At 37.1% G+C, this 11,925-nt stretch overlaps 1 protein-coding gene and 1 pseudogene across 9 annotated transcripts in view; one reads left to right on the forward strand and one right to left on the reverse strand.

The window, feature by feature from the left end:
- The window catches only part of DMXL1 (Dmx like 1), a 174,824-nt gene that overhangs the window by 26,471 nt on the left and 136,428 nt on the right, over nucleotides 1-11,925 (reverse strand). For all 9 annotated transcript variants that reach the window (XR_001826286.2, XM_017531876.2, XM_017531877.2 and 6 more), the window contains 3 exons: nucleotides 4,768-4,854; nucleotides 1,171-1,292; nucleotides 679-820 (listed from right to left, as the gene is read on the reverse strand). Coding sequence is in view for 8 of the 9 variants with exons in the window: in XM_017531876.2 (XP_017387365.1) it covers nucleotides 679-820; nucleotides 1,171-1,292; nucleotides 4,768-4,854 (351 nt within the window). In the remaining variant the exon portion in view is untranslated. The remainder of the gene's footprint in view (nucleotides 1-678; nucleotides 821-1,170; nucleotides 1,293-4,767; nucleotides 4,855-11,925) is intronic.
- On the forward strand, nucleotides 5,384-6,555 carry LOC108306797 (annotated as a pseudogene).

Consider the following 11,925-nt stretch of genomic DNA (forward strand, 5'->3'; position numbering starts at 1 on the left):
TGATACTTAATATGAACAGAGTTGTTAATTGACATCCATCAAAGGATATCTAGACAGAGTTTGCAAACTTTTTTTATAAAGGACTGGATAGCAAATGTTTTGGCTTTATGGACATTTAGTTTCTGTTGCAGATACTCAATTCTGACACTGTAGTGTGAAGGCATTCACAGACAAAATATAAACAAATGACTGTGACTATGTTCCTATAAAGCTTTATTTATAAATAGACACTGAAATAAAATTTCATCTAATTCTCATGTGCCAAAAAATATTATGTTGTTTTTTCAACCACCGAAAAGACAATGCATATACCATTTCACTAAAATGTATACACCATTCTTAGCATATTAGCTATATAAAAACAGTTGATGGGTAGTATTTGATCTATGGGCAATAGCTTGCTGAAGCCTGATCTGAACCATTATGTTTCAAATAATTCTTAATTAAAATATAGCTTTTTGGTTTTCAAGCAAAGTATATTTTTAAAACAGTTTGTTGTTACCCTTTCAAATGAAAACACATTATTCTTCATTATCAAAATTTATAATTTCCAACATGTAAGATTTATTAAAACTTTAGGAATTAAGAAAAATGTTTTAAATCACCCTTTCTCCATTAACCTAGAGGGAAAAATAGGACAGTTACATATAACTTAAATTTATTTTTAATTTTACATACCACAGATGCTCCTCTGCCAGTCTGTGTACTACCAAGCCATGGCATGTTGATTGGAGTGCCAGGATTGCTATGTGTATATGGAGTTGTACCTTGAACAGCTGTTAAATCATCACGAGCATGTATAACCAAGAAATCTTCTGATCTATAAAGGAATGTCAACCAGAATAAAATGAACTCGTTTATTTCTTTTTTACACTTGAAAGCTCTAAACTTTCAATTTATATTTCCCTATAAAATTAATTTTTTTCAGTTCTTATTCCTAACTCACACACAATGACCTCACACCTGAACAACTTCTGTTCCCTTCACTTACTCTGCTCTCAATTCCCTTGTTTAAAGCTCTTGCCACCCCTCATTTAGGACATCAGCTTCTACTCTGCTTACAATCTATAAAGTATTGCTTAAAAGAATCTTTCGAAAGTTATAGATGAGTGGATATAGTTACTCATACTGAAACATTACTAAAAAAAAACAAAGGATGAAGGTACCTACCCTTTGGTTTCCATTTCTATATCATCATCTACCCAAGTGTAGATCTGTGTGGCTAGAATTCCAGAAACGTCCAATTCTTGAACATCATGACTGGAAGCGATTGCTATGCAGTTTCTATTTGCCTGAAAAATAAGTCAAAGAGTAATTTTAAAAGAAACAGGCAAAACAGGTATATGACCTGCTTGAGAAAACGGCAGTTTTGAAATAACCTCTAGAAATAACTAAAGAACAAGATATACAGCATTCTTACTTTTAGTGAAATAATAAGCTTCAGTTTGCAGATATGTTTATGTTCTAGGAAGAGTATATCCAATAGAAAGCCAATATAAATGACAATACATGCACCATTTTATTTCTTCTCTCAGTACTGTCTTTCTAGATTGCTAGAATGCTATGCTCTCTCTAAGGTTTGCACAATTCAGAAACGTGGAGGAAGATGCTGAAAAAGATAGGAGCCCTGTAGGGTAGAGAAAGGTGAGGGCAATAAGGAACTCCAAAGTAAAAACATAATTATTAATTATTCAAATAAAACAACTTCCTCCTAAAGCTTTTCAATCTTGTGGGGCGGGAGGAAGGAGAGGGTGACAAGATCACAGAAAAAAGGTATAGGGGCAGAAAAATAGTGGGAGAAGTATGCTAGAAAAGATTGCAAATGAAAAATTGGTAAGATTAAATGATATGAAATTTTAAATGCCTATGAATCAAAAATGTACTTGGCTGAGTGCAGTGGCTCACATCTATAATCCTAGCACTTAGGAGGTGGAAGCAGATGGATAGCTTGAGCTCAGGAGTTTGAGACTAGCCTGGGAAACGTGGCAAAATACTATCTCTACAAAGAATACAAACATTTGTTGGGCATGGTGGCATGGGTCTGTAGTCCCAGCTACTTGGGAGAATGAGGTAGGAGGATTGCTTGAGACCGAGGTCGAGGCTGCAGTGAGCCGACACTGCACTGCAGCACTGGGCACCAGGCATGAGACTCTGCCTCAATCAATCAATCACTCAATAGCATATCTTTAAAACAGAAAACAGGAAGATACTGACAGCAAGAGAAAATAGGATTAACATTACTGCTATGTAAGATTCTAACACAAACTAATAAGAAAAAACTGAGACCTTAGAGATAAATGGAAAAATGATATAGCTAGATTTTTGGGTGGTAATTCTCCATGGGTCTCCCAAATTCTGCATGTTTTATAAGTGAGTCGTATCTGCCCTTTTTCCTGTAGTATCATTGCCAGGATGTTTGTATAGCTATAGCCAGAGCAAAGGGCAAGTATGCTTACTATCTATTACAAAAGATTTGGGTTCCCTAAACTCAGTGACCCTCTCCCATAATACAAACTACTATGTGTACAGGTAGGTATCATCTGGCCCTCTTCCTATCATTCTCTGGAAACTGTGTCTCAGGAAACCAATGTAAAATGCTGATTTTCTGGTTATTGCTCTTGCTGTTAGACATAAACTGTCCTTTGTCTCTGATCCAAGAGTCTTATGTCTTCCATTAGCATCCATTAAACTGTTTGATAAATCAATTAAGTGGACTGTTTAAACAATCCATTGCCTTCCTATAACAGAACTGTTTCTGTGAAAACTAACAGAAACAGAAACAGAAAGCTGTTAGTTTTAATTTAAGGTAAAATCTGAGACCCTCCATAGTTTTCGACACAGGTAGTTCCCAACCAACCAAATGGCAAAAAAAAAAAAAAAAAAAAAAAAAAAAAAAAAAAAAAAAAAAAAAAAAAAAAAAAAAAAAAATCTCAATGGCATTTAAAAAAATGCAATTTAAAGCAAAAGGAATCACCTGCAAATTTAGTAAGGGTATTAAAAATAGCAGATCTGGGGAAATAAAATTAAAAAGCCATATTCATAGATAGTACTGTAGACTTTATATATGTGAATAACCATTCATTACTAGTACTTATATATAAACCTCAAGAAGAAAATAACTAGTTTCTTTCATAGCATAGAATATTTTAAATCATATTTTCTTCAAGAAAGAACAGCTAATGCAGGTATAGATAATAATTTTTTTGTTGAGACAGGGTCTCACAATGTTACCCAGGCTGGCAAACTCCTGGCCTCAAGTGCTCCTACTGCCTTGGTTTCCCAAAGTGTTGGGATTATAGGTGTGAGCAACTGCACCTGGCCAATAATTCTGTACTTGACATATATATGTAATATCATGTTATACAGATATTACAACGGGCTAACGGGCTGAGTCCAGATTTGCCTGCTTCAAACAGAACTGTTTCTGTGACAACTAACAGAACTGTTTGAGGCAGGCAAATCTGGAATTAGCCCTTTAGCCAGTCATTGTTCAAGGTGTCTAAGAGGGAAATGAAGTGAAACACACAGAACAACAAACAAACTGTCCAGGAGAATTCAGAGAAGACAGACATAGCACCGAAAGACAGAAAACCAACAGGTGAAAGGATTACTAAATGGGTAATTTCCCTGTATATCTCATTTCCCTGTATATATTACAGGGTATGTATCTACATAACATTTAAAAATTATTTTAAAATTAGGAACCTATGATAATTTATTATATATATATGTATACCAAATCTCCTTTAGGTATATTCTATAAATACATTAAAAAAAGATACACATATCCTTTAAGTTAATGGAAAGAAAACAAAAGGGTAACTAGAAGTCACTAGGAACTATACAGTAAGGCAATTAAGGGAGATAGAAGGGGAAAATGATTAAGACAGATTTCAACCTTGGACCATAGTACCTAAGGTCACCTCTTCTGTGAGGAGCTTATAGACATCTAATGAGGGTGTTAAGTAGAAATCTAAGAAATACAAAAAAAAAATACACACACACACACACACACACACACACACACACACACATTGGGCAGCTACTGGAGGTATAAATCAAAGAGGGAGAATTTGGGTCACACATAAGCTTAAACCTAGCAAATATCCAAAACCACATTTAACATATTCATTAGGAATATTTAAAAAAACCTTTTCTGTGGGTTAACTACCACACTACATTGCATAAATTCTAAAGCTATCACCTATACATTTGGTACTTCTCTCTGCATAGTAATAAAACGTTATGTATTTTATAAGCTTTATTTCCAAAATCATATAATAACAAAATCACATTATCAAATAATATCATTTTATAATATAAAAAAAGTCTCCAGATTGCAATTTAAGGAACTGGAAGTAGCTTTGGGAAAGAAATACTGGGCTGGGCATGGTGGCTCATGCCTGTAATCCTAGCGCTTTGGGAGGCTGAGGTGGGCGGATCACCTGAGGTCAGGAGTTCAAGATCGGCCTGACCAACATGGAAAAACCCCGTCTCTACTAAAAATACAAAATCAGCCAGGTGTAGTGGCACATGCCTATAATCCCAGCTACTCGGGAGGCTGAGGCAGGAGAATTGCTTGAACCCCAGAGGTGGAGGTTGTGGTGAGCCAAGATCGCGCCATTGCACTCCAGCCTGGGCAACAAGAGCAAAACTCTGTTTTTTTTTTTTTTTTTTTTTAAAGAAATACTGAATAAACTGATAAAAAAGAAGATATTCTCCAACTATAAATACTTAATACACAAAAGAGAATGTCTATGTACTTACCTTATTAACAGCAAAGGCAGTAATGATATCAGATTCCTTATGAATAATTCTTGCTTTACCTCCAGGATATCCCAAATCTGCTTCTATCTAAATGAAAGAAAATACAAAAATGCACTGCTTTTAGTAATGGAACTAATAAGATATGCTAATCTATCATTTAGTACTTGCATGAATTATTTTAAGAAACTAGATACTTCAATTCTAAAGATATTACTGCATACACCAATTATCCCTAAAACAAAATTTGACAAGGGAAATTTAAATTTTTTCAAACTTGCTTTTTTTTTACATATAAAAAGACAGCTGATACAACATACAACTTCATTAACTGGTTGTCCTCCACAGTGAATTAATTTTAAAGGATCAACACATTCTAATTATTAAAGCAAAATGTATTTACCAAGTTTCTTAGCATCATAATTCTTTCATAATATTTAAAAAAATTTTAAAGGTCAAATAGTCAATATTTTAGGTTTTGCAGACCACAAAGGGTCACTGTTGCATTTTCTTTCAAACTCTTTAAAAATTCTCAGCTCATGGGCTATACAGAAGCAGGTGAGAGATTTGGCCAGCTGGCTTGTAGTTTACCGACTCCTCCTTTAAAATAACCTTTGATTTTGTCTCTCCCTAGAGCTTTGCCATTTGAGGCAGTTGCTGCGGTCCTGCAAGTTTGACCAGCATTGAAGGGTAGCGACATGGAGGAATTCGACTCCGAAGGCTTCTCCATGTCGGAGGAAGACGAGGATTACGTGCCATCAGGTGGAGAGTATACTGAAGATGATGTAAATGAATTAATGAAGGAAGATGAAGTGGATGGTGAAGAGCAGACACGGAAAACCAAAGGGAAAAAAAGAGAAAGAGCCAGAGCATTCCAACCAGGAAGAGAAGACAAGGTGACATCTCTTTAGAAGAGGAAGAGGAAGATGCCAATTCAGAATCTGAGAGTAGCAGCAGTGAGGAGGAAGATGAAAAGCAGGGCAGAAAAAAGGCATTGGATCAGAGGAGGCAAGGAAAAAGGAGAAGGATGAACTCTGGGCCAAATTCCTCAATGATATGGGACCAAAATCAAAAGTGCCCCCAAGTACACAAGTTAAGAAAGTAGAGGAGACTGAAGAGACAAGCTCAACTAAATTGTTAGTAAAAGCAGAAGAGCTAGAGAAACCTAAAGAAACAGAAAATGTTAAAATCACCAAGGTGTTTGATTTTGCCGGTGAAGAAGTAAGGGTGACTAAGGAAGCGGATGCTACATCTAAAGAGGCCAAATCCTTCTTCAAGCAGCACGAGAAAGAAAAACCACAGGCTAAGGTCTCTTCAGCTCTGCCATCACTCCCTGCCAGGTCAGGGTTAAAAAGATCAAGAGCAGCCTTTTGGGGAAAAGCAGTGCCAAGAAGCAGAAAATGAGCACCCTTGAGAAGTCTAAACTGGACTGGGAGAGCTTCATGGAGGAAGAGGTATTGGTGAAGACCTGGCCATCGGTAATCGAGGGAAAGAGGGGTACACTAAATGGAAAGCTTTCCTCGACGACAGGCAGTTTGAAACTGAGTGGGATCTCAGGCTAAGCAAAATGAAACCTTGACGTTACAAGCAAAATCAAGAGCAACTTAATCCTGTTTACAATGTGAGCTTTCTGTGCGTCTGTGAAATGCTTTCCAGTGTTTCTCATCGACTGTTTCCCAGCAAGGCCTTTTTTCTTCTACATTGAAGTTCTATGTATCTTAATCACAAATGGTTTCATTCACTTTACTTTTAAAAATTTGTCATTAAATGAATAAATAAAAGTTGGTACTGAAAACAAAACAAAACAAAACCAAACCACCACCTTTGATTTATAGAGAAACCTGAAATCCTGAAAGGCAAAGTAACTTGCCCTAGTGAGTAATCATTTTAGTAGCTAAATAAACTGTAATTCTGTGTACTTTAGATGAGGGACATGTATCTGACCTTCTGCTTACTCTAGAGAAATTATATACAATATCATTGAACTTAGAAAAGAATACTGTATAAAATCAACACTTACTAAAATAAGTTGAAAAGAGGAGGCAATAAAAGAGTTGAAATGTTGCCCAATATAGGACATTTCATTTTATCCTCCCCCTAATTTTTTTTTTTTTTTGGGTCCCCCAGGCTGGAGTGCTGTGGCCCAATCTCAGCTCATTGAAACCTCTGCCTCCCAGGCTGAAGCTATTCTCCTGCCTCAGCCTCCCAAGTAGCTGAGATTATATGTGCCTGCCACCATGTCCAGCTAATTTTTGTATTTTTAGTAGAGACTGGGTTTCACCATGTTCAACAGGTTGGTCTCGAACTCCAGACCTCAGATGATTCACCCGCCACAGCCTCCCAAAGTGCTGGGATTACAGGCATGAGTCACTGCACCCAGCCATCCTAACTTTCAATCTTTTAAAATGAATTAGGTTTATAGCTTATTGTGAAATGCATAAATTATTTGAAATCAGCATACAATAAATTTACTTCCTGCAAAATTTGACAATCCCTAGCCACTGACCACAGAACTGATCAGGATACACAGTGTTTTTAAAATGGCAACTAAGATCAGGTGTGGTGGCTCACGCCTGTAATCCCAGCACTTTGAGAGGCCGAGGCGGGCAGAACACTTGAGGTCAAAAGTACAAGACCAACCTGGCCAACATAGAGAAACTCTGCCTCTACTAAAAATACAAAAATTAGCCAGGCATGGTGGTGCGTGTCTGTAATCCCAGCTACTTAGGTGGCTGAGGCATGAGAATCGCTTGAACCCAGGAGGCAGAGACTATAGTAAGCCAAAATCCAGCAACTTCACTCCAGCCTGGGCAACAGAGCAAGAACCTGTCTCAAAAAAAAACAAAAAGGAAATTAAGATGACTGTTCAATTAGAAAGTTAAAACAGACTTATAACCAAACCAAAATATCCCTACGCAAACAAATATCAGTCACCAGATATAAATAATCAAATATAACCTAAAAGCGTAATTTGCTTACAAAGAATTTCAGTATTCACTGAACATTCTGGCTGACTTGAAGATAAACTTGTCTTCTAAGGAAAGTCTCAGCTCTGACTAAAAAAGGCTGATCATCCGGTAATGATGTACAAGTCAAATTCCATAATTTCATAACAAAATTCAAATTTACCCACTTACCTGCCTGGTATCTAAAGTATACTAAATGTTCACTCTTAGGTTTTCAAGAAATTATTGACAGAGAAAGATAATGGTTCCATGGAATAGAGGGATGTGTTTCTTGCTGGTAATGCTTGGATGGGGGATCATATCAGTTTCACCTGGAGAGCTTTTTCAAACTTTACATGTATGGGAGGAAAGCTCTTACAGGTATAAACTTCAAAAAACCTTTCTCTACATAGGAATACATTTGTGTCCTCATTATTTACTGAAAACTTTATTTCTCAATAAGGTGGTGTCAAGTTAACATAAGAATCAACTGAGATGATTTTTTAAAATACAGACTCTGAACCCCATGTCAGACACATAATCAGAATGTCATGGGGGTGGGTCAAAGATACAGTGGTTAGTATCTCAGGAGTCTTAAATTTCAGGATGACCATCAGTGGCAGAAGATAAGACTGGAGATAAAGGTAGAGGTTCCTTGAAAGACATAATCAAGAATTCAGATGCTGTTCTAAGGCAGAGAAACCACTGGTGGATTTTGAAGTCTGCCTATTGTGAGATAAAACATAAAGGGTTTGAGAATGACTGCCAGAAAACTGGTTAAAAAGCTACTATAGTAGCTGAATGGAGAGACCATGGTGGGTTGGATTAGGGCAGTAGGAATGGTGGTAGTGATAAGTGGTTGGAATTGGGATACATTTTGTTAATGGACTGTAATCATAATGTGTATAAAATAAGGAAAGAAAAAGGATGACTTGTAGTTTTCAGGCCTGACAGGTAGGTGAGTAAAGATACCATTTACTGAAATGGGCAGCAGTGAAGAAAACAGTGGGGGTAGGTTCAGAGTAGGGAATGTATGGAGTTCAGGAAATTAGTTGGGACTAGAGAGATTTGAGAGTTGTCAGCATACAGATAATATTGATATTTAAACCATAAGATAACCCAAAGAGAAAGTAAAGATGGGAAAGATGAAAAGTTAGAGAACTGAATTCTTAGGCAGCCAATATTTCAAGGATGGGAAAAAGGACAATTCAGTAGTTGTCAATTAGCTAACATAAGAAATAGAAGAGTTTGATATTATGGAAACTAAGTGAGGCAACAATTTTAGAAAAATGTTATGGATTGACACTACCAAATGATTACTCAGAAGCTGAATCATATGAAGACAGATAATTGACTACTAAATTTAGTATACTGGAAGTCAATGGTGACTGTGTTTAGGACAATCTCAGTGGAGTGGGCTGGAGATAATAACCTAACTAAATTAGAGAGGCTGTGATATCTGGTGAACAAGGAGGGGAGTCTACTGGGAAATGATCATAGAGATATTCAACTGATTGGATAATGTTTTATTTTTAAGCTGGGTAGTTTCTTTATGATGTTTCAACATTATTGTTTAAATCCTGAATGACTTTAAAAGGCAACTCTGTAAATGAATGTTTCTACATAGGAGACTAGAGAAATTCAGTATTTTTTTTTTGAGACGGAGTTTCACTCTTGTTACCCAGGCTGGAGTGCAATGGCGCGATCTCGGCTCACCGCAACCTCCGCCTCCTGGGTTCAGGCAATTCTCCTGCCTCAACCTCCTCAGTAGCTAGGATTACAGGCACGCGCCACCATGCCCAGCTAATGTTTTTTTTGTATTTTTAGTAGAGACGGGGTTTCACCATGATGACCAGGATGGTCTCGATCTCTTGACCTCGTGATCCACCCGCCTCGGCCTCCCAAAGTGCTGGGATTACAGGCCTGAGCGAGAAATTCAGCATTTTTTTAAAGGAAAAACAAAAAAAATATATTTGCTGATGCTAATGAGAGTAACTTGAGAGAGGTATATACTTATTGAGGAGAGACAGAGATGGTCTTCAGTTATAAAGAACTGAAGGCAAGTACTTGGGTAGGTGAAAGCAGATACGATCCATGCACAAGTGAAAGATCTGGCCTTGGATAAAGGGTGGCACTTCACTCACTGTTAGAGGAGGCAGAACAAAATACCTGCATATAGAACAGAAATTAGATGATGATGGGCAGACAAGGCTAAATCACTGCTGATGGCACTTATTTTGACAGCAAAATGTATTGATCTGTGGGGAGTGGGAAACAAATACCAGAAGTCTGAGGAAATAGGGAAAAAGTGTGAAAATGAAAAACAAATTTACATAGAGCAATTTCTTATGACTACAGGGTAGTTTTAGGTTAATTTGGGATTTGTGCTAATAAATTTCAAGTAAGGCAAGCTCCAGGTTTTGTGCTTTTCCTCCAAACATGTTCGGCTGACAAAGAATAGGTCAAAGAGTTGGGTTTAAACAGATTTGGGAATTTTCAAGGCAAGTATAGTGTAGGAAGAACAGGGATAAGGATGTTTGCAGGTGATTGACTGATTCCATGATGGGTCATGGAATCTAAGCTGGGAAGGGAAGGAAGTAGGAACATGATATAGTCAGCTAAAAACAGAGACAGAACTTGCATGTGCTTTGAACATAATTTTGTTAAAGGCCTCACAACATAACATTATAGTAAAAAAAAAAAAAAAAATCACAATGAATATGGTCTTAAAAGATCTCCTAAATATAAAGTTTCAAGTCGCACTCTGTAAAGATGTCATGCTTTCATTGGCTGGATATGTGAGGAAAAAAGAATCCAAATATTAATATGCTAAAAGAGATTTAAAGAGATTATGCAGATCAAAAACTAATCATAGAATTGCTATATGATCTAGCAATTCTACTTCTGTATATACCCAAAATAACTGAAAGCAGAGACTCAGTTGATATTTGTATATCAATGTACATAGCACCATTATTCACAATAACCAAGACAGACACAACTCAAATGTTCACTAACTGATGGATAAACAAAATGTATGTACATACATTAGAATACTATTCAACCTTAAAAAGGGAGAAAATACTGACATATGCCAAAATATGGACGAACCTTAAAGACATTAAGCAAAGTGAAATAAACTAGTCACAAAAGGACAACTATTATACAATTCCACTTACATGAGGTACCTATGGATAACAAAATTCATAGACACGAAAAGTAGAATGGTGGTTGCCTGAGGTGTGGGTCAGAGAAGTGGGGAGCTATTGTTTAGTGGGCACAAAAGTTTCTGTTTGGAGGGAATGAAAAAGTTCTGGAGGTGGATGGTATGTTCATTGCACAGCAGTGTAAATGTACTTAAGACCACTGGGCCACTTTACAAATGGTTAAAATGGTAACTTTTATGTTATTTATATTTTGCCACAAAGAGAAATTATGCAGAAACTGATCTGAACAGTGCTTGGGTTCCAAAGAGCTGCCCTTAGAAGTGGGAGGAGAGAGGGGTAGTTAGATTAGTGCCCTGATCCTACTACTAGCATTTCAATTAGAGAAGCAACAGGTTTAAATTTATAAGCTCTAGTTTTACATGTTAGAAAATGAAGCTCCAAGGGTGGAAGAAGTGAAAGGTCATACAGCAGATTCATGGAAAAAGTGACTGAGACCCTGAGTAGTCATTAGTGATTTTCATTTACTAACACCTACAATATAAGGTTGTGTCCTTGGAATACTTCAGTGCCTCTCTAATGACATGAGAAAACAAATATGAAGTAAAATGATATCTAAAGAATATCAAAGGCATAACTGAAAGAAAACAGGAAGCAATCAAGTGAACATAAAACGGTGTCAATACCCCAAATACTAGGGAATATAAACGCTTAAGAAGACATAATTTGGTTTTCAAAGTCATAGCAGAGCCTGAGCATGGTGGCTCATGCCTATAATCCCAGCACTTTGGGAGGCCAAGGCAGGTAGGTCACCTGAGGTCAGGAGTTTGAGACCAGCCTGACCAACATGGTGAAACCCCATCTCTACTAAAAATACAAAAAAAATTAGCCAGGCATGGTGGATGCGTGCCTGTAATCCCAGCTACTTGGAAGGCTGAGTCATGAGAATTGCTTGAACCCAGAAGGCAGAGGTTGCAGTGCGCCAAGATTGTGCCACTGCACTCTAGATTGGGTGACCGAGCAAGACTCCATCTCAAAGGGAAAACAAAACA

Source organism: Cebus imitator, unplaced genomic scaffold (assembly GCF_001604975.1).
Source record: "Cebus imitator isolate Cc_AM_T3 unplaced genomic scaffold, Cebus_imitator-1.0 Scaffold74, whole genome shotgun sequence".
NCBI classification, from domain to species: domain Eukaryota; kingdom Metazoa; phylum Chordata; class Mammalia; order Primates; family Cebidae; genus Cebus; species Cebus imitator.